Consider the following 23479-nt stretch of genomic DNA (forward strand, 5'->3'; position numbering starts at 1 on the left):
CAAAATAGAATAGCGATTTTGTTCACGATGGAGTAGTAAAGGGAGCGAAAAAACGTGTAGGTGTGAGGAGTTATTTCTTTCTAAGCATCTTTAAAGTAGAGTGAGAAGTTAGTATTTGAACAAATTTTAGTTTTTCGAAGGCAATTGTTTCACGTGAGGCTGTTTGACGAAGCTGTTCCAGTCTTGCAGATGGTTTACTTCGCATAATTTTGCAATATTTTGCCAGTTTTTAAAATATCAGTTTTTTAATTTGGAGCGTTTTTGATGTTTTCATGTTTGGAGCATTTGAATACTGAATAGAATTCACTGTCGGATGAGTACATCTCCAAGTTATTGTGGTCAATTCCTGATGGTAGTTTTACGTTTCGAAACCGCAGCTGGGAGTACGGTATAAATTTATCTGAATTAGAAGTAATCGGTGTTGTTGTCCTCTTTGGAGTCGCTTTAGATTCAGTGAAGTTGAAGTTGCCGATCCTGCAAAAATTTTTGAATATTTTTGTCCTTTTCTGAGTTTAACAATGATTAGTGGCCCTCGAACCTTTTCAAGTTTTGCAGATGGGTGGACTGACATAACTCCAGAGACAAAACATAGTTTTGAACATTTTCACTGCGAAATCTGGAAGCTTTTCTTTTAAATTTAGCAATATTTTGCAATTTAAATATCAGTTTATTAAGGCTAGAAAACTAAAAGTCGCAGAGTCGAATCGAGCTATGGCTGGCCTCACTAAACCGTGGCTAGCTAGTGTCGAAGTCAACCGCTCGACGGTCGTTTGAGAGCAATTCGCCCGACGTTAGTCAGTCATGTTTGATTTAATTTTTTCAGTGTAACTCTTCTGATTTCTGACTTTACTACATTGTCTTCAAGAAAAATTGACGATTTTTTTCCTAGTTTTTATTGTCAGGTTGTTGTCTCATCACTTCATTTTCATTTTCTTTATTTGCTTGTTTTTAATTCCAATCGAAGTTCCAAATCAATTGCGGCTATGTTTGAACAAATTTTCTATACATGGACGTTTTCTCACAACTCAAAATGTGACACTAAGTAAGACTGCAAGAATTTTTTCTGACGCGGAAATGAAAATGCTGCAAAAATAGCGTCTTTTAATAGTGGTAATTACAAAAGAGGCAAACCTTTCCGAAGATATCAATTAACATCTACAGTTTTTTTTTCGGATTTGAGCCTAAAGCGGACCCCAGATGCGGTATAACTCCAAAACGAAGTTTGGAGAACCACGTTTCAACTCATCTGTGCTGGCTATTTTGTACTCCTATTTTTTAAGAATCTGAGATTAGGATTGTATTGGTGCTGTCTTCGTAAGATTATTTACAATGACTTTGATATTTCAAAACGGGATTAACAGGTAACACCACCATTGGACAATAAATTTCATTAAAGGCTCTCAGCTTTTTTATTAGTCTTTGAGGTGCTGATGTTGCTGGGAAGGCATGAATGCAATATGAAAAGATCATTTGGAGGAGTTTTTAATAAAATGGTGCCCTTTTTCATGCTTTTGTCCTTGTTGAGAAAGGTACTGAAACGCTTGTGTGGTTCAATGGTTTTTTTAATCGATCAAATATTGGCCGGCAGGATAAAATTTTAGGTAAAGGTTTTTAGCAATGAATGTTTGTTTTTCTCTTAGTTTGTGACTGTTTGTCTGTTTGGCTCTACTGACATAGTTTGATATATGCTCCCATTAGTTGTCCTTAAACAATTCCTCCGATGCTAGTGAGTTATGTTGTAATAACCCAAAATTTGAAGAAATTTGTTGCCGCGATGCGAAATAAGAAAAACAAAACTGAATGATTTTTCTTCCTTTTTAATGAGTCATCTTTCGCCCCTCTACCTAATTCTGCCTCTACTCCAACATTTTGTGGAATTGATTTGACTTCTCTATGCTGGTTTAATTATTCGCCTATCCTGCTCAAAGCTCGTTTAAACAACTGTTCTTTAGCAAATTATCATTCAGAAATCTATAGTCAAAAAATAGAAACACGATGAATCAGAAATCTTAGTTTTTGATGCCCTTTACTTGAACTTTGTTCTGTTGTCTTAGTTCCCACCTTTATCGCTTTTTTATTGCTACTAATCCCTCTTTTTCTATTAAGATACAGGTTTGAACCTAACTACCAACTCCCATAAAAATCTCATTTACTTTTGATATGTTTTATAGCAAACAATAATTTTTCTTCATTTTCTTTATTTGCTATTTGCTTGTTTTAGTCCCAATCGGAAATCAATTGCGGCTATGTTTGGACAAAAAATGTTTGGACAATTGTGACATTTTTCATTTTCTTTGTTTGCTTGTTTTAGTCGCAATCGGGAATCAATTGCGGCTATGTTTGGACAAATTTTCTATACTTGGACTTCTTATCACAACTCAAAATTTGACACTAAGTAAGACTGCAAGGATTTTTTTCTGACGCGGAAATGAAAAGACTCCAAAAATAGCGTCATTTAGTAGTGGTAAGTACAAAAGAGGCAAACTTCTCAGCAGGTATCAATTAACATCTACAGTTATTCTTCGGATTTGAGTCTAGAGCGGTCCCCAGAGGCGATATAACTCCAAAACGAAGTTTGGAGCACCACCTCGCTTGCAACCTGTGAGGCTACTGTGCCTAAGCGTAGCTATTCTAGCATAAAGCCAACCTCTTGCCAGTTGTTCAAAAGCAATTCGTCCGGCGCTAGTCGCTTATTTTTGATTCCAATTGCAGGTCATCTGAGTTGAAGATCCAAAGTATAACATCCTGTCAAAGTAGTCAATTGAAATTAAACAAATTTTAAAAATTAGTTTTTGAGAATTAATTTTCTTTACCGGTTGACTGTCGCAATCCCAGTGGAGGTCAAGAAAGTCGTCACATCTATTTTCCAATAATAGGACAACTTGAAGTCAACTATCCGTTCAAACTCAGAGACCATTGAACTGTTGGATTTTAAAATCTTTCGAGGACAGTCTCACGATAAATTGTATAAATTAAAATGGAGTTGTCTTTTAAGGGCTTGGTGTTTTACAAATCGTAAGGTTAATAACATTCTTTTATGAGTTTTTTTCTAAGTAATTGAGTTATTCTACTTGGGTTTTTTTAATAGTTTCTAGCTTATTCTCTTGTAGCTGCATCTAAGCGGCCGTGAGATTCGGTTTTTATACAGGAGGAGGAATGCTTTCACTTTGCGTGATCAATTCTAAGTTCTACCTGAATTGAACAATTTTTTTCAATAATTGAAGTGTATATTGTTTTATCCACTTATTTCATCTTGCAGAAGTGCTGTTGAAAGATAAGTACTGTTGAAGGATCTATACTTTTTTCTTTTTGGCCTGTTCATTGGCTCATGTGTGTATTTCGGCAAGATTTTGTTAAAATTTCATTGTTTTCAAAATTTTTAAATAATTTCGTCCTTTTCTAATTTTAACGATTATCACTGTCCAACAAAGCTTTTCAAGTCTTGCCGATGGGTGGCCTGACATAACTCCAGAGACAAAAATTAGTTTTTAACGTTTTCACTCCGAAATCTGGAAGCTTTTCTGTTAAATTTCTGCAAAATTTTGCAAATTTTTAAATTATCAGTTTTACTTTGATTTATTTACTAACAAGGCTAGAAAACTAAAAGTCGCAGAGTCGAATCAAGCTAAGGCTAGACTCACTAAATTGTGGCTGGCTACTGACAAAGCCAACCGCTCTTCGGTCGTTGAGAGAAATTCGCCCGACGTTTGTCGGCTATATTTTTAGCTTATTTGTTGTTCTTTAACCTTCCAAGATTTACGTCAATTGGTCAACATTGTAAAAGTAACTTTTAACTACTAATGCTTGCTTGTCGGTTTAATTTTCCCGTCGAGTTAGTTGCTTTATTGTATTTCGCCGTTCTTAGTCTGTTTTTATCCCATTTGCTCAATGTGTTCCTGTTAATCCTAATTTTTCAGAATTTTTCCTAAAGGTAGTTATGTTTAGAGGTTTTCCTTGTTTCAGTAGGAACGTCTGATTAAGATACAGAAATTATCAAATTTGTTCTTCTTTCACTCTGTAATTTGGTTTCATAAAATTAAATGTGTTCGAAATTCTGAATTTGCTTAATTTATCAAATGCCATCTATAATCAGAATAGCTCGAACTGCTTTTTAACCCATCTCGCCGACATTTAGGTAGTTTATAAAATTCATGTTTGGAGCATTTGAATACTGAATAGAATTCACTGTGGGATGAGTACATCTCCAAGTTTTTGCGGTCAATTCCCGATGGTAGTTTTACGTTTCGAACCCGCAGCTGGGAGTACGGTATAAATTTATCTGAATTAGAAGTAATCGGTGTTGTTGTCCTCTTTGAAGTCGCTTTAGATTCAGTGAAGTTGAAGTTGCCGATCCTGCAAAAATTTTTGAATATTTTTGTCCTTTTCTGAGTTTAACGATGATTAGTGGCCCTCGAAGCTTTTCAAGTCTTGCAGATGGGTGGACTGACATAACTCCAGAGACAAAACATAGTTTTGAACATTTTCACTGCGAAATCTGGAAGCTTTTCTTTCAAATTTTGCAATATTTTGCAATTTAAATTTCAGTTTATTAAGGCTAGAAAACTAAAATCCGCAGAGTCGAATCAAGCTAAGGCTAGCCTCACTAAACCGTGGCTAGCTAGTGACGAAGTCAACCGCTCGCCGGTCGTTTGATAGCAATTCGCGCGACGTGAGTCGGTTATGTTCGATTTAATTTTTTCAGTGTAAATCTTTTGATTTCTGACTCTGCCACATTGTCTTCAAGAAATATTGTCGTTTTTTTTGTTTTTCCGGGTTTTTATTGTCACATTGTTGTCTCGTCACTTAGTTTCATTAGGTACAATTCTCATCAGTTGCGAAGGATCCATAAATCAATTGACTTAGTCGTTTCAGGTCATAGCTTTTGCTTTTTGTGAATTATACGCTTTCCGCTCACTCTCACTTCTCAATAATGACAGGTCTCGTCTATAGCTAATGAAGATTTATTTAGTTGAAAAAATTCGTTCAGTGCGTAGCGATTGCTTTTGGTGACTTTTATATGTTAAGGTTGTAAAGGAAGCCATTTAGTTCTCTGGCTTTTGCGAAAATTGATTGTATTTTGTTGTCTTAATAATTACTTTCATTTGTCTGAGGTTTCATTGGTTGCTAATGAGGAAGAAGGGTTTTGACTCAAATGCCTGAGCTTATAGGAGTCGGTCAATTTTTTATTTTGACACTTGGTATTTTTGTCAAAACATATTTTGTTGTTTTTGTGATGATCTTGTCGATCACTCTCAAAAATGTCAAGTTTTATCGGACATCTAGTGCGGCGTGATTTCTAAAATTTGTTTGCCTCAGTTTGAGCTTGTTTCTTTCACTAAAATATCGTTTTTCATTTTCGATTAGTTTAGGTGGATTTATGTTTTTGCCCTTATTTGTTCCTCTAATGTCCCTCTCTCATGCATTAGAACTACTAAGAGGTATTTGAAGATTTCTTAAGTTTTATGGTATTCTCGGCTAAAAGCTTTATTTAATGATGTTATTTTTTTTACTTTGACCCCTCTGATTTTCAAAAAGTTTCTCCTTTCTTCCAATTTCCTTAGTCATTGCCTCTTTGCTTTGTCCTCCATTGATTTACACGAGGTTGTATTGTGTACTCATTCTAAGGATGCGCAGTGGAATAATTTCGTAAAGTGTTATTTTGTTTTATTGTTTCTGAAAACACGTTTTCAAACAACTTGGAAAACAAAATTTTCTGTTCTTTTTTGTTTTCGCATATAGGGCAATGGGTGTTTTGCTTGTTTTAGTTTGATACAGCTGTAAAAATGTTGTTCGCCAGGTCGTTATTCCATTCAGTTCTTTGTATTGTAATTCAGGAAATTTTTTCTTGTAAGATGATTTCACACCCTTTCCACGGCTTAGAATTTTTGAAATGGGATAGATAGGTAAATCTTTAGTTGCAATAGAGAACCTCAGCTGGCCTTAGTGCCTTTTAGGAGATTAATGTGCTGAAATTGATGGAAGGCCTTATTTAAAAGGCCGTCATTTCTGCTGTCTGTTAGCCCTGAATGAAGCAATGGTCTTATTTTTGTTCATTTCCTTTAACGTTTTGTTAATTTGGTTATTAAAGTCAGGTGATAGTTTATATGACTATTATGTTATACGAAAGCTCTTTTTATGCTGATGTGTTTGGTTTCCCTTCTGTTGTGAATACCAACTTAAACACCAGCATTATTGGCATCAAAGAAACATTATTTAGGTTTGATTTTGCGTTAGTGGATAATCTTGGGAGACGCAGATAAATTTTTAAGGATTTTAACACCACAAATTTTAGCAACACTTAATAGTTTTTTTTGAAGTTTTCTGCAACTCTCTGTTCTTATTTTTTTGGTTTCCGGGGGCAACGAAACTCTTTTAAAGCTTAAAACTATAGTAATTAATAGATGTAAGCATTACGGAAGCTGTTTAGAAAGTTTTTTTAGCACCTTTGTAAATGTTGAACTTTTTTCTATGCTCGGATCAGTTTCTGCCCTCTGTTTGTCTCGTATTTAACCCGAAAGTTTAGTGTATACTGTAGGCTTGCCGTTTTGAGGAAATTGGTGTCCTTAAAGCTAACTAAAGTATTAATTAATTGTAATTAAATAAATGTAACTGCAATGTTCTTTTTAACTGCATTTTCTAAGTTGTTTTTGAGAACTGCCAGTTAATCAGTAGCCGCCGACTTCGAAAAAATTCTCCGCATGGTCTTGCTGCCTATTCTCGAAATGTTTTTAACAACTCAAAAATGTTTCTGAGGACAAAAACACTAAGAAGATAAAAAAGATTTTATTAAGAACTACAAAAGTTTCATTTCCTCTGGTTACAAAACTTTCATTTCCTGTGGTTTTTGCTTATGCTTATAGTTTGTCCGGAACGATATCTGTGAAATGCCAATTTCTGCTTTGTTTTTCTTTTCGAGTGTTTGTTATTTATAGCTTTTCATTACTTCAAATACCAGGGTATCTAGAGTTCAAATTGTTTTTGCTAATTCCCAATTTATGTAAAAAAATTTTATGTAATAAAAAAATTTTTATTTGGTTTGGTATCCAATGCTTTGGTTAGTCAATTGAAGAGGTTTTAAGTTCTCTGTTCAACTATTTGGACTGCGATTCTGGACTTCTACTGCTAATATACTGTCAAATCAAAAATAAGAAAAAATGTTTAATAGCCGCTGTCAGCCTCTCAACGCCTATCATATAGGTGCTCTCCTTTTTAAATTCGCTTTAGGTTTTGGTGACGTTTTTTGTTTTACATAAGTCACTATTTTCACGTTTGACTACTGACATACTTCGCTCACTGTTTCAATTGAATGGATTTTATTTTTTTACGCATTCAATTACGCAATGTGAATACTGTCAAAGTCAAAAGATCCGAATCAAAAGAGACGGGATAAACCGATAAAGCGCGGTCATAAATCATTGAGAATTAGGTTATCAATTTCATTAAAGCGTTTGCTAGCTGATATTAATATTATGCCTAAAAGCCTTCAGTTTAGAAGCTGAACTAGTTTAATTTAGAATCTAACCGAATATGCAGAATTTAGACATCAAATAACAACACTGACACTTAAAAATTTCTTTCAATTTCTGTTTGTTTATTTCTGTTTTAATCGCAAAGGGGTTTATGGGAATCAATGGCGGGTTTTTTCCGGCAACCTGCCGGGTATGCTTTTCATGTGGTGTGTCGGTACATCAAAACGCTTGTAAGCATTGTATTTGAAAAACGGCCAGAATTATAAAACTCCTTCCCGACTGCGGCTTTCTAATCATTAGTCGCAAATTGAGCGTTTTTTAAAGTGTTTCTGAAAATTTTTCAATAAAATGCTTCCAAATTGCAACTCTAGCTCACTACCTCTCCAATTTGTTCAGTATTTCTTTACTTTTTTTATTTTGACGCATTTTTATCACACTTTTGTGCATGTTCTAAATTCTAATTTGCTGGCATGAAAAATTTTGAGCAGTTGAACTCTAGTGACGCGAGTTTACTATTACAGACATTAAAAATACGCCGAAAAGGGCTTCTTGTTGTTGCGCTTTATCTTACTATAAGCCTTAGTGAACTTGTTGCCCCGCTACTACCCGTGGCTGAAGTGGGCTACTGGAGATTAGCCCGGTCAGTTGTAAGAGATGAACCTGCGAGACCTTAACTCTTTATGGTTAATAGCCGCCCTCCTATAGCGGCGCTCTTTTTGCGACTCGAGGCGGAGTAATGGAGAGTGTCTTTTTTACAGTTTTAACAGAGTGAAATTTGAAGCAGGAAATGAAATGCGTGAAAAAATTTGGCGTTTTGATTGTTGAACAAAATGGGACAGTGGAGGGAAACGAAAGTGAGTTTTTTTGCATATACGTGTTCGAGTGGGCGATAAATTGAGGTGTGTAAAAATTTTTGGCAATCGAGGCGATTTTTTGTTCACCTTCGGCTATTTCAAGCTGTATTTTTTGTTTCCACTATTTTGCTGTTGATAAGTGTGTTTTGGATATAGTAGTAACTGTAGTCATGGCTGGATTGTGTTTTGATGTTTATTGGTTATTAATATGAATTTCATGCTAATTTGGAGGATTTTTCTTCGTTGCGGGTTTGTAGGTTATTTCAGCTTTTTTCCATTCTATGGGAGAATGAATACGGCTTTGAACGCTTGATGATTTTTTATGTACCAATTGATTACTGTTTTGGTGGTATAAAGCAATGTTTTTGCTGAAAAATAGAGAAAGTTTAAAACCATTTTTTACCGATTTCTTGCAGTTTTCAATTATTTTTCAAAAATGAGCCTGTAATGGGTTGCCTATTGTGAGAATTTCAATGTCTTCATTTCCATAGAAGAAATGTTTAATAGCCGCCGTCAGCCTCTCAACGGCTATTATATGCTCTCCTTTTTAAATTCGCTTTAGGTTTTGATCACGTTTTTTTGTTTTACATAAGTCACTAGTTTCACTTTTGATTTCTGAGTTACTTCACTCACTGTTTCAACTGAATGGATTTTCAACTGAATGGATTTTTAATTTTTTACGCTTGCAATTACGCAATGTGAATACTGTCAAAGTCAAAAGATCGAAATCAAAAGAGACAGTATAAACCGATTAAGCCCGGTTATAAATCACTGAGAATTAGGTTATCAAATTCATTAAAACGTTTGCTAGCTGATATTAAAATTATGCTTAATAGTCTTACGTTTAGAAGCTGAACTAGTTTATTTAGAATCTAACCGAATATGCAGAACTTAGACACCAAATAAGAACCCTGACACTACAAAAAATTCTTTCAATTTCTATTTGTTTATTTTCTGTTTCAATCCCAAAGGGGTTTATGGTAATCAATGGCGGGTTTTTTCCGCCAATCTGCCAGGTATGTTTTTCATGTGGTGTGTCGGTACATCATAACGCTTGCTTTTTTGTAAATACCATAATCTGTATTTTACTGAACAATTGATAACATTTTTTAACTACTTGATTGATATGGTCTGAGAAATTTATAGAAGTACTTATCAAATTCATAGCCAATAGTAAAACCAAGATATATGAAGGTTCGATTTCTTAAGCATTGTATAAGAAAACGGCCAAAATTATAAAACTCCTCGCGACTGCTGCTTTCTAATCATCATTCGCAAATTGAGGGTTTTCTTTGAAGTGTTTCTAAAAATTTTTTCTATAAAATGCTTCCAATTTGCAATTCGAGCTTACTGCCTCTCCAATTTGTTCAGTACTTCCTTATTTCTTTATTTTGACGCATTTTTATCACACTTGAGTTATTCATATATTGAGGTGTGTGAAAATTTTTTGTAATCGAGGCCATTTTGTGTTCACCATCGGCAATTTCAAGCAGTACTTTTGTTTCAACTATTTTGCTGTTGTTGGGTTTCTTTTGTCTATAGTAGTAATATTAGTCTTGGCTGGATTGTGTTTTTAAATTTATTGGTTTTTAATTTCATGCTAATTTGGATTTTTCTTCGTTGCCGTTTTGTAGGTTATTTTAGCTTTGTTTTTTTTTCATTCTATGGCGAATTGAGTACGCCTATGAAATTTTTAATACACCCTGATGAATAAGCGCTGATGAGTTTTTCATATACCAATTGATTACTGTTTTGTTGGTATAAAACAATGTTTTTGCTGAAAAATATGACAGAGAATAGGGAAAGTTTAAAAGCATTTTACCAATTTCTTGCAGTTTCAATTATATTTCAAAACAGCTTGTGATAGGTTGCCTATTGTTTTGTGAGAATTTCAATGTATTCAATTCCATAGAAAAAATGTTTAATTACCGCCGTCACTCTCTCAACTGCTATTATTTAGGTGCTCTCCTTGTGCACGCTCTACTTCACATGCTTTAGTTTTTGATCATGTTTTTTGTTTTCCATAAGTCACTAGTTTCACGTTTGATTTCTGAGTTACTTCACTCACTGTTTCAACTGAATGGATTTTAAATTCTTCTACGCATTCAATTACGCAATGTGAATACTGTCAAAGTCAAAAGAGCGAAATCAAAAGAGACGGGATAAACCGATAAAGCCCGGTCATAAGTAATTGAGATTTAGGTATCAAACTTATTAAAGCGTTTGCTAGCTGATATTTTTATTATGCAGAATAGCCTTCAAAGCTGAACTCAGTTTGATTAGAATCTAACCGAATATGCAGAATTTAGACACCAACTGAGAACACTGAGACTTATAAAAATTCGGTCAATTTCTATTTCTTTTTTAATAGCCGCCCTCATCTTCTCAGCTGGCTATTATAGCGCTCCTATTTTTTTTTACTTCGTCGAACAAAAAAATGTTTCGCTTTACCTCATATTGCCACTTTTTCAACATTTTGCGTGAAATCTTTTTGACTTCTCTAGGCTAGTTTCTCTCTTCTCTCATTCTGCTAAAAGTGATTCTGAACATCAGTTGCTCCGCAAAGCAATTCAAAATGAACAGAGTCAATATAAAAATTGAAGTCAAAAATAGAAACGGGATAAACCCATAAAGCCCAATTTTAGATGCCCGCTATTTGAACGTCGTTCCTATAAGTCTTAGTTACCATCTCTAATGCTTATTGGTATTGATAATAGCCCCTGTAGCCTATCTCTAAGAAACAGAAGTATGTTCAACTACGAAATGCCATCAAAATAAATCGGACTTAAAAAATATTTTTGTACAAAAAATCTTGTACAAATTCTTTCAATCCCAATCATGCTTATTGGAATCAAGCGCGGCTATTTTCCGGCAATCTGCCGGGTATGTTTTTTTTCTTTTTCAATCCCAATTTGCGTCAAGCGGGTTAACGGCGGCTATTTTCCAGCAATTGGCCGGCTATGTTTTTGTTTTTTTGTGATGTATTATATTAAAAAAGTTATTAAATTTTCTTGATTTTCTGGTTCAGTTAAGTTTTAGGGCTAATTTTTTTGGCGGTAGTTTTTAGTCTTATATGGGGGTTTTAGTAGCTACCGGCTCACTGAACAGTTACTTTTTGTGGCAGAGACGACTCTTGAATACGACAATTTGCACAACATTGTTTTTCATGTTTTTCTATTCTACTCATTTAGTCCCAATAGAGAATTTGGGAATCAATGGCGGCTAATTTACGGCGTTCTGTTGGCTATGTTTGTGTTCTTTTTGCATAGATGGTGTGGTAATCAGTGACGTGAGTGAAGTGCGGATGCCGATGCGCTTCATCTTCATCCTCATGGGTCCAGTCACAAGACACATGGTAATTGAAGACTACCACGAAATCGGCAGAGCCATGTCTACTCTCATGAGCTACAAGGTACATGCTCGTTAGTTGCACTCAAAAGAGTTGAACAGTCATTGTAGTCAGTTTGATCTTCTGTCTGAAATTGTTGCAGTCGTTCTGTCATTTCCCACAAAATCTGAAGAACATTGGATAGACTGCACAGGCCATTGTTTTTTTTTTGTGGAATTTGTCTTGTGTATATTTGCTTCTAGGACTTTCGTGAAGCTTGCTATGTGGCTAATGATCCCAAGGACTTGGTTACGCCCATGAACGCGTTTTTAGACGGGAGTGTTGTTGTACCCGCACATGGCTGGAATAAGGGAAATGTAGTTCAGATGCTGGAAGACATTAAAACAAAAATGATTGATGTCGATCGTCAGAGAAAACGAAAGAAGCAACGAGGTTAGTCTCGAATGCAAGAGGCAGCAACTTTTGTAATTATATAAAAAGTTTCCCTGGAAGAATTAGTTGGTCAAGTTTCTACTTTCTGTGACATTTTTCGACTCTGCAGAATGCTGAAATTACCCTGACCCAATCGAGGGATGGGATATTATGCAAAAACTGGATTAAGCAAAGCTAAATTTCGTAGCCATTACGTAAAAATTTTAAACTAAAATTTTGTGGAATTTAGGCGAAAACCAATTGAAACACTTATAGTCGGTACTTCAGACTCCACTTGACACTATAAAGTACTCACGATTTCTTCACATTTATTTTAACATGATTATGAGTTAATAAACTTTTTCAAACTACTACACTATTACATAATTTCTACAACCCTCTGAATGATACTAGCAAAATTTTCAAGTGAATTATTTGTTTAATTGGCTTTCGCCTCAAGCTGTTTAATTGGCTTAATTGCCTAATCGAACTTTGGCCTATTGTCCTACGACATGACCCAATCACGCGCCCTGAAGTTTTGGAGGTTAAAAAAAGGTCTCTTTGGTGGTTGTTTTCGTGAAAAGCGACTATATTGGTGCTGTGAGTTTTATCACTGATTTTTAAGTAATATACTGTTCAAAAAAGGCGTTTGAACAAAAAATCGCTTCATTTTTCACATGAAGCAATTTGGCTTATGTGTTTCCTTCTTTATAACTTTGAGGTTTTTTAATTGCACTTGGACGAAGTTCATAGCAATTATTGTAAACGTGTGTGTCTTTTTATGCAAAATTTTCGCTTGACGGTTTTGACTTTTTGAGTGACTTAACGCCCTTGACTTTTTGCGTTTCGCGTAATCTAAAATTCTCTCTCAATCACAATTTCAAGCAGCTGAACTCAATTGGCAGCAATTTAATACTAAAAGTCAAATAAAAAATGCGCCGAAACTGGTGTCATTTTTTACTTTAAATCTTACTAGTGGTATATGTTAACCTCTAATGTGGTTATTTGAAGCCCACTATAGAACTTCTTAATCCCATTTAGGCTACCCCTCCCCCCCCCGACTGAAGCAGGCTACAATTGATTAGAGCTTCCACTAGTCTTTCAAGAGCAATTCTTCCGACGTTTAGTCGGTTATGTTTGATTTTGAAAATCACTTTTTAGAAAGCTCTTTTAGGGCTTTTGACGTATAGACCGTATGTGTCATAAAATTGACACTACGTATCTAACCCAAAAATCTAGTGATCTACTAAAGGACCTTTGGTCAATATGCTTATCTTGTTTCTTTAGTTGTTTCAATTCATGGAAGGCCACAAGCGTCTATCGGGGCTATTTTCCCGCAATCTGCCGGCTATGTTTTTTTGTCTGATATTTTTTGGAAATGGTTTTTCCAATTCACTCATTGTCTGCTCTACATCTAGTTTTTTCTTTAGTCAATGAAAATTCTTTAAATTGTACGTCAGGAGTTGTCGTCCTATGTTTCTTATTTCGTCAAGAGTTTTGTTACGACCATATAACGTCACAATCACTTCAAATTTGTTCAAATTTTTTGTTCACTTGTTCATACAATTTCAACTGATGTGCATGCTTGACGTCATTTTTCGCTCTTTGTGGAGCGAGTTTTTTGTTCATTTGCGTGATTAATTTTCTCACGTGACTTACCTCACTCTCAAAAATGACTTCCTCACTTTGAAATTGACTTTTTACTTTAATTCAAAGAGATAAGATCAAGCGAATGTGTCCTTCTAAATGAAGGTAAGGTTATTTGAGAGCAGCTAATAGTGGCAACAATAATTTATACAGATTCCTAATCAAAATATATAACATCTCAGCCCTTAATGAAAAGAATAAATCCTTTTTTGGTCTGTATTTTTTTTTACTTTTTTGAGACCGCAGGTCTACGAAGCTATTGCAGCTATTTTCGAAGTTTTTGAAGTTTTTTTAAATTAATGTAGAATCATTCAACGCAAATACTGTCCTGGTCAAGAAACAAAATCAAAAGAAACCGGATGAACCAATATTTAAGTCAACATTTAAAAATTTAGTACATTAAGTTATCAAAGTTCCTTGGATTATGTTGTAAATTGCCATTAGTATTAAACTTATTGTCCTAAAATTAAAAGCGGATTTTATCTTTATTGCATCTATTGAAATTTCGATAAATTGCAAATGAAATTGGAACGCTTTTTAAAAAAATAGGCTGTCGTCAATTTTTCTAACTTGTTCAATCCTAACGTCGGTCTGTCGGCTTGTGTCGAGATTTTTTATTGCTCTTGAACGAAATTTGAAGCAGTTATATCAACGTGTCTTTTTGTATACAAAATATGAGCGTGGCTGTTTTCGTCTCATTTGTTTCTTAAACCGTTTGAGTTGCTTTGACTTAGATTATGGACCGCTTTTTTAAATCACTCGCTTTTGTAATCACCTCACCCTCTGAGGCTAGCTTCCCTCACAAAGCAACCTCTCGCCTGTCGTGTGAGAGCCATTCTTCCAACGCTGGTCGGTTTAATTTGTCTTTAGTTGTTCTAAGAAGCCGATGAAAGTTTCTGATAGATTACAAATGCCAACAGTGTGAAAATTTTGTAGTTTTTAATGCAGTTAATGGCTTTTTTGTCTCGTCATGTAAAACAGTTCTTATTTTGCATCTGTGCTTTATTTTTCCGATATTGTTACTTGTGCAGTTTTCAAAATTTGTCTTGTCTTTCATTCTGCTTGTAGATTTTTTATGTTTGTCTATGATTTATGATTTTTCATTTGTCTATGATTAACTACTCTCAAGCAAAACGTGTAGCACATATTTGGGTGCTGTTGGTATTTTTATCCGTTTTGGCCTTAGTGGTTTTTCGTCTGCCAATTTAGGGACTTTCTGTTCTTCAGGAACGCCGATTTACTTCCTAAGCTCAAGCTAGACTCTCCGAAAGCCAACCCCTCCAGTAATCTGAGAGCAATTGGTGCAATTTTAGATGGTTGTTCGTAGTTTTTTGGCCAGTGATGAATGTCTTTAAATTTAGTGATTTTAGCATTAGTGAATAATTGCTCTCAAACAAAGTATGTAGCAATTATATTAGTCCTGTCTGTCTTTTTTATGCGATTTTTCGCTTGACCGATTTTTCGTCTGACGCTTTTAACTTTTCGTCCTTAAAAACGGGATAAACAACAGAAAGCGCCTAGTGGGTATTAAGTGCTCTTAGAGCCTTTCAGCTCTGTTTCAGCTCAAACTGTTTTAGAGACTTAGACTTATGTTGTGAAGGGCGGTTCTTAGGGGTTGACGACACCCACTGTTGACCCCCCTATTGCCCCCCAACGCGCTGTTGCCCCTCCCTCCCCATCAGCCCCCCGGTGCACCTCCCACCCGTGGCTACGTTCGGTTATACCAGTGTTATCAAATTTTTTTTAGCTTTTTAAAATTTTTGTCATTTTTTTTATTTCTTTCAGACCTAGGTGTCAAGGAATCTGCTCTAGGGTTTTTTATAGCTGCGAAGCTGTAAGCTGAGCGTAGCTATATTGCGGTGCTCTTGGTTTTTTTTTTGTTTCGTCGTCTGACGCTTTATTTGTTTTTTACATTTGTTCTAGAACATTCTGTCTCGTCACTGCTTAAATGGCTTTTTCGCGCTTGATTTCACGCTTTCTGCGTGACCTAAATTGCGGTTATTCAGAAACAGAATCTGTTCCTAAAACAAAGTTGATTGTAAGAAAACAGATTGTATGGTCCGACAGCCGAGTGGTTAAGACGACTGGCTGTTAATCCGGAGACCGCCGGTTCGAGACTCGACAGGGAAAATTTTTTTGCACCCAAAAAAAACGGCGATAACTATTATCAACTCACTTCTGTATCTTTTTCCATCTGTATTTTACGGCACGCAAGTCTATTTCGCAGCTATTCCGGCAATCTGCCGGCTATGTTTAATAGTTTACTGCATAGTTTCTAGTGGTATAGGAATGGCTTCAACTTTTAAACATCACGAATTTTAGCATCTTTTGATAAAACTTTCAAATTTTTTCAATTTTTTTGACGTTTATTTTTCTTTATTCACGTCTTACCAGACGCAGGGGTCAGAAAACGTCGTTAAGGGTTTGATAACAAGTTACTGAAAAATTTCTGACTGCCATGGAGTAGCTTTCTTTTTTTATGACAAACTTTAGCGATAGAACTTGCATTTTTTTCAAGTTTTTGAAAATTTTTGTCGGTTTTTAGGTTTCCCCAGCCTCAAGTGCCACATAAACTCCGTTATCCGTAAAGGTTTGATTATAGGTTACTGCATAGCTTTTAGATGTACTGAAATGTTTTCAAGATTTTAATATTAGCAATTTTTAAAATATTTGTAATTTTTTCAAGTTTTTTGAAGCTTGAATCTTTTGAATTTTTACCATTTTTTCCGGCACCAGGGTCCTAGAGAGCTCCTCCAAGTTCTGATGACAAGCTGTCCCATAGTTTTTAGTGATAATGGAGTGGTTATCGATCTCTTAATGACTCCAGCTTTAGCTATTTTTTGATAACATCTAAATTTTCAAATTTTCGGAAAGTTATTATAATGTTCCAAGTTTATGGATCTTTACGAGCCATTGAAACTATTTAAAGCTTGAAATATGGATACTGGACAACCTTTTAAGACAATTAAATAATTTTTAATGATTTTATTATCTTGAATTTTAGCCAGATTTAGTAAAAATTTGCTGTTTTCAAAATTTTTGAATATTTTTGTCCTTTTCTGAGTTTAACGATCATTACTGGCCCTCGAAGCTTTTCAAGTCTTGCAGACATAACTCCTAGGTGGCCTGACATAACTCCAGAGACAAAATATAGTTTTGAACATTTTCACTGCAAAATCTGGAAGCTTTTCTGTTAAATTTTGCAATATTTAGAAAATTTTTAAAATATCAGTTCATTTGATTTATTTACTTAAAAGGCTAGAAAACTAAAAGCTGCAGAGGCGAAGCAAGCTAAAGCTAGCCTCACTAAACTGTAGCTAGCTACTGACAAAGCCAACCGCTCTCCGGTCGTTTGAGAGCAATTCGCCCGACGTTTGTCGGTTATGTATTTAAGCTTATTTGTTATTCTTTAACATTCCAAGATTTACGTCAATTGGTGAATGACGTCAACATTGTAAAAGTAACTTTTAACTAATATTGCTTGCTTGTCGGTTTAATTTTCCCGTCGAGTTAGTTGCTTTATTGTATTTCGCCGTTCATAATCTGTTTTTATTTCATTTGCTCAATGTGTTCCTGGTAATCCTAATTTTTAAGGTGAATTTTTCGTAAAAGGAGTTATCTTTACAGAGGTATCTCTTGTTTCAGTAGGAACGTTTGATTAAGTACAGAAGTTATCACAATTGTTCTCCTTTCACTCTGTAAATGGGTTTCATAAAACAAAATGTATACTACATTCTGAATTAGCCTGATTTATAAAATGCAATCTAAAATCAGAATAGCTCGAACTGCTTTTTTAACCCATCTCGCCGCCATTTGGGTAGTTTATAAAATTCATGTTTGGAGCATTTGAATACGGAATAGAATTCACTGTCGGATAAGTACATCTCCAAGTTTTTGCGGTCAATTCCCGATGGTAGTTTTACGTTTCGAACCCGCAGCTGGGAGTACGGTATAAATTTATCTGAATTAGGAGTAATCGGTGTTGTTGTCCTCTTTGGAGTCGCTTTAGATTCAGTGAAGTTGAAGTCAGTGCTGCTGGCGTTGCTGCCGATACTGCGACTGTCTTCCTGTGATGATTTGTCGCTCTCTGATTCTTCTCTAATGTCTGATTCTTTCTCAAACATGTCTTCGTTCTCATAGATTGCCTCATTTTCCAGTTCGGACTCCACTATTGTTGGTTCGAGTGATACGTGCCGACTGCTTTGCATTTTGCGTCTGTTGGAGTACATTGGCCGTGCTTGACGTCCTCTGTAGATCTGTTGGTCGAGTTTAGCTTGGTTCAATCTGCTCAGAAAGGTGTTTGGGACTGCGAAACTGGGATCAAAGCCTATCTCTCGTTGATGTGGACTTTGAATTCTGTTGCCTGGTTGTCTGAATGGGTATTGAGCTGTTGGTATTGGAGTGGGTGGAGATTGTTTCAACGGTTTAAGTGAATTAGGAGGAGCTGGTTTGTGAGCTGGGGAAGTTATCTGTCGTTTATTTGAATCTTGGGCGACAAATGAAGCTTGTGTACAACATTTTTCAGCTTCCTCGGAAGCAACGTCTGTTTCTGTTTCCTCTTCTACAAGTGGCAAGTTAAGATGTGATTTGAGTTCAGATGCTGGAATATCTCCAGAAACAGACAGCTCGCGTGGTGGACTCCGTCGCTCAATTGTGGGCTGTGAGTTGGAATCTTTCGGTTTATCAACCCAGGGGCTTATGGTGGAACGTGGACTCAGAGCACTGTGTATCTCATTGTTTGAGTTGGTTTTAGGTTGCGCGCCTGTGATGAAGTTCTCCATCTGACGAATGGATTTTCGCAAAGTAGAACACTTTGGATGCCATAGTTCGTCACCTATGAGAAATTACCCTGAGGCTTAAACAAATTACCCAACTCACTTGAAAAAAATCCTATGTAAAAATACTGGAAACGCTTCTGGCTCTTTTATAAAATTGTTCTGACGTAAATTGATCAGGACCATTTAGTTCCTCGAGAGTTTTTTTTTGAGTGCAGAACTGTTCGCAATAGTAGTGAAGAGACATGGCACCACTTTGTAAGATTTACCAACCTTCAGTGAGCATGTCGTTTGCACTTTTGAAATGTCCTCCACACACAGAGCAGAAGGCGCATTTGGGGTGGTAGCGTTTGTTGCCAGCGGTGGTTATGCAGCTGTCTTCTCCCTCCCCCAGAATCAGCTGTCCGCAGTAGAGGCACGTGACGTCACAGTACTTCTTGTAGCACCGGAGACAATGTTGCATATTGTCTTTGAAGTGGAACTCCTCTGATATGAGCATAGAGCATTTTGAGCACCTGATCACAAATAACCACATCACTTCCACTCTACACTCGTTGTAAAAAAGTTTAAAAGCCGCCGTCAACCTCTCAAACGGCTATTATTTAGGCGCTCTCTTTTTTTAAATTCTAAGAATTTGAATTGTATTGGGGTGCTGTCTTTTTTTGATCTGTTCACACATTTTCATGATTTTTAAAGTCAAATTGGAGTAGTGATTTTGTTCACACCGAAACAAGAAGTGGAGCGAAAAAGCGAGCGGTTTTGCGGCGTAAAAATTTTTCGCTCTAATTTTGAAGTAGAGTGAGAAAACGGTGTTTGAAAAAAATTCGCTTTCTCGCAGGTGGTTTTATGTTCACATGCGGCAATTTCACTTTGATTTTTACGGTTTTTCGTTTTTTTGGATTGGATTTTTTTCTAAATGTTTTTCCCAATCCATTCGTAGTTCATTCTAGGCCTAAATTGTTTTTTGAACCAAATTTCCATTTCTCGGTAGTGTTTTTTTTGTTCACATGCGGCATTTTGATTTGTTTTTTTTTTAATTTTTTGATCTCATTTTTTTAGACACGGTTTTCCTAATTCACTCATAGTCCGTTCTAGGTTTAGTTTTTGGTTTAGTCAATGAAAATTCTTTGATTTATACGTCAGGACTTGTGCTATATTGCGCAATATAGTGAATGCGGTCAAAGTCAAAAGAGCAAAATCAAAAGAGACGGGATGAACCGATAAAGCCGGGTCATTAAGTCATTGAGAATTAGGTTATCAAAGTTCTTTAGAGTGTTTGCTAGCTGACATTGGTATTAAGCTTATTAGCTTTCTGTTTAGAAGCTGTTGCAATCCCGATGTGCATCAAGCGCGTCAACGGCGGCTATTTTCCAGCAATCTGCCGGCTATGTTTTAAAAATGGTCTGCGATTTAGCGCACTGTATTTGCAAAAAAATATGATCTGGAAAATTGGTGCCATATGATAAATCGACCCCTGCTTTGTGCGTGCTTCGTGCGTGAATTTGGGACAACAGTCGTAGAAATTTAGCAATTCATTATTGTGAGAACCTAACTTTTCATAATCAGTTTGATTCCAAAATGAACTGAATAGTTAAGAAAGGAAACTTACCGGAAGCACATTCTGTGCCATGTCTTCTCTCCTCCTCCGCCCACTGACAGTGTGAGCTCACCGTGAAATATCTGCTTGAGGCACCCCTGGCATGTTTTAATCCGTTCTGGCAACCCATTGCAGCAAATTACCTTAAATAAGCTCATCTGAACAACGAGGCAATGCGTTGAAAGATCAGACCTTACCCGGCGCAATTTTCATATTAATAATACCCTAGCAAACGCCAAGCTCTGATTTTACGGACCGAGAGAAAGGAGAAATATAATGTAAACTTGCCTTTTTGGCCTGTATAGTGACATCTTGGCCCACTTTGGGCTGTCGTCCACACTTGCAGCAAATATAGCAGTCACTGTGTATTAAACGTCCCATCACCAGCAAGGCTCCAGATCTGTCCAGATCCTGCTCACAAATGTGGCACACGCCCATCCGATGCGACCAATCTTGTTGTTGATGATGATGGTAATGCTCTGTCTCCTGTATGTTGTCCTGGCTCGATGACGGCAAGGATGGCGTGCTGTTGGGCGTCTTGTAGAGGGTATTCGATTCCACTGACGTCATGGTTGCTGTTGATGCTGTTTGTCGTTTCACTGTCTGTGGATATGTCTGCGAGCATTTTGATACAATACGATCGGGCGAATTACCGGGGTGCGTAGAAGTTACCGGAGGAACAGTCACGCGCTGTTTTATTATGGAGGGGTCTTTATGAGTCAGATTAGCTGAGGATATTGGTTCTTTTACAGGATTGAAGTCTGTGTTCAAAGGCTGTGATTGGTTACGCCCATTTTGTATGTGCTCGGTTTTATTGTCCGTGAAACTGTCCTTCTGGAGTACCAGATCATTTGATCGATATCCGTTCAAAGTTGCTTCTCCGGTGTCAATGGCGTCAACACCCAGGCTCGCTTCCAGTGAAATGTGATAGTCTTTTGCGCATAGGTATTTGCGCCCACGTTCCTACAAAATCAACATGAGATGCAAGTTGAAATAAAATGGGCGGAGGTAATCAAATCAAGTCAAGTCTGAAAAAAAACGGAACTTAAGGCGGTCCGTTTTGAATAAAGTTGATTGTTTTTGTAAAACTAACGATTTTAGAATTCAGATTCTCTCAAAATCAGTAACGAAGGCTTTAAAATGAGGCTTTTAGGCTTGTTGTTGCTGAGAGGCCCTCATGATAAAGGAATTAAAATGAGGAAAACAATAAAAAGCAACGTAGAGCGATTTTAATTTTAAATGTTACACTGCGCGAGGTGTGGTGTATGTGCCGGCGCCCGTTTTGTTCAGGTGTAGTTGAACAACTTTGCTATTGTCTACCTTCCACCACTTTTTGCCCTCTAGTTCAAACGAGGGAAAAAAGGAAGGGTGGAGAGAAGGGGAGGGGAGGTAGACGTCTGAGATGTTTGGTTGTGCTGTTAATGCATTTAGTTGTAGTAGTAGTAGTAGCAGTAGTAGTAGTTATAGTAGTGGGGTAAGTGCAAATATTCTGTCTGGAGTAAGGTGATATGAAAATACGAGGTCGCTAGGTCAATGTCTGAAAAAAACAACGTCACAAAATAAGGAGCGCAACACTCGTCGTCTCAAGATGGGAATTAAGTATTTTAATGCAGCATTCAATAAGCAATGCATGTATCATGGCTAATAATTTTAGCATTGTAAGAACAGAAGGAAAATAGAGAATAAGGGAAGTGGTTGTAACTGTGGTTGTGCTTTAGTAGTGGCACAATGATGCCACATGACGCATATATACCATACTCCATCTACACAATACTGATGGATGCAAGGACGCGTTTTAACTTAGGTCTTGCCGTTTTATTTTTCCTTAGCGCGACCAGCAGTTTGTTACGCTTTATTATCACCAAACAATGTGTTACTGGTTCAGCTATTTCTCAATCACTACCGTAGGTTACTTTTCCTGGAAATATGCCATGCGCATTTTTTAGTCCGAGAAGGCCTAGTTTGTTGTTTTATCATTGGAAGATATTTTAGGAATATTCGCGTGGTAGAGCAGTCTAGCGCTGCTGCGGAAGAAATTCCTTATTAGGATAAAAGTGTTTAGAGGAACGAACCGAAATTGACTTGCTTACATGGCTGCTAGTTGACAAAAATTTGGTGCTTTTCGGCGGCTGGAATGTAAAAGGTGCATGAAAGTCTGTCTGCTGCGAAAATGAAAATTAGGAGGTTGGTGACCGGCTAAAGATTGCACGCTCAAGCTGAACGAAGTAAAGAAAATTTTAGGTACGTTTCTGAGTGTTTTTCAGGATGCAAGCCATGTAAACAGCCAATGTTTTAATTCTGTGAGCTGGGACAAAGACTGACAGTTGCTTGTGTTCAGCTTTACATGGACCAATGTTGACGTTGGTAAAGGTAAAATGAGATGCAAGGCGGCTGCTATTTAAGCAAGCTCAATAATGAACAAATGAGGTAGAAGTAGTTGTTTTGTAGTGTGGTATGCACACGAGGTAAAATGGCATCACAATCAACGTATGTTGTCTGTGTGCATATATGCGAGCGTGTGTGGGATAAGCTTGTAATGAAGTGTTTGACGGATTTGTGACCATATCGAGAGGAGCCTTATCCATCGCCTAACTGACAGATGATTGGTGTTATTCAGCCGTGCACAATAGGATTCTCGAGAGCCCTCATTAAGACCGCCTTAATATGCCCATTTCCTCACCATTGTGTATCCAACTACCCCTATTTATTATACACCCTCCCCCTAGCCAACGCGAACAAAAGCATTTGGAAAGCTTCGCATCTTCTATTCAGGGATTGTTGATTTCCTCTCGTGCTTCACCAAATGGTCCCGAACATTCAAACTACGGTTTGATAAATAAAAAATTCAAGTTGAAAAAAATTAGCTCTGTTTGACTCTTTAAAATTTGTAATCAAAAACGAGTTAAATGGAAAATGTAAAAAATATGATGTGTGAATTTTGCTGTTTAATGTAGTTGTAGGAGTCCTACAGCGGAAAATATCTTAATGCGCTACATGAATCAATCAATATATCAACAGCTCTTCTGAAATCCTGACTATTAAAGTTTTTATAGCCGCGAAGCTGTACGCCGAGCGGATCTATATTGCGGTGCTCTTGGTTTTTTACGACTCGAAGAGGAGTATTGCTTTAAGGTTTTTTTAACCGGAAGTACTATTTGTTCAGGCGGCGTTTTGAACTAATAGTGATAGTGAGTAAAACTGCCGTGTGAACTAAATTTTCTGAGCCAGAAAGTTTTTTTGTTCATGCGCTGCGTTCAGTGAATGGCTTTTTGACTTTGAGTTTTTAATAGCCGCGAAGCGATAACAGCTGTTATTGGGGACATCGTGTTTTTAACAATTCAAAGAATTTGAATTGTATTGGGGCGCTGTCTTTTTTT

The 23479-nt window shown here is 36.6% G+C and overlaps 2 protein-coding genes across 5 annotated transcripts in view; one reads left to right on the forward strand and one right to left on the reverse strand.

The window, feature by feature from the left end:
* Positions 1-23479, forward strand: part of LOC142334580 (band 3 anion transport protein-like) — a 261810-nt gene that overhangs the window by 148163 nt on the left and 90168 nt on the right. For both annotated transcript variants that reach the window (XM_075382716.1, XM_075382717.1), the window contains 2 exons: positions 11593-11735; positions 11915-12104. In XM_075382716.1, the coding sequence (XP_075238831.1) occupies positions 11593-11735; positions 11915-12104 (333 nt within the window). The remainder of the gene's footprint in view (positions 1-11592; positions 11736-11914; positions 12105-23479) is intronic.
* The window catches only part of LOC142334581 (uncharacterized), a 39612-nt gene continuing 33585 nt past the window's right edge, over positions 17453-23479 (reverse strand). For all 3 annotated transcript variants that reach the window (XM_075382721.1, XM_075382720.1, XM_075382718.1), the window contains exons 4-7: positions 20391-21065; positions 20115-20245; positions 18779-19020; positions 17453-18564 (exon numbers count right to left, since the gene is read on the reverse strand). In XM_075382721.1, the coding sequence (XP_075238836.1) occupies positions 17501-18564; positions 18779-19020; positions 20115-20245; positions 20391-21065 (2112 nt within the window). In that variant the 3' untranslated portion in view covers positions 17453-17500. The remainder of the gene's footprint in view (positions 18565-18778; positions 19021-20114; positions 20246-20390; positions 21066-23479) is intronic.

Source organism: Convolutriloba macropyga, chromosome 2 (genome assembly GCF_964194025.1).
Source record: "Convolutriloba macropyga chromosome 2, txConMacr16.3, whole genome shotgun sequence".
In the NCBI taxonomy this organism is placed as follows: domain Eukaryota; kingdom Metazoa; phylum Xenacoelomorpha; order Acoela; family Convolutidae; genus Convolutriloba; species Convolutriloba macropyga.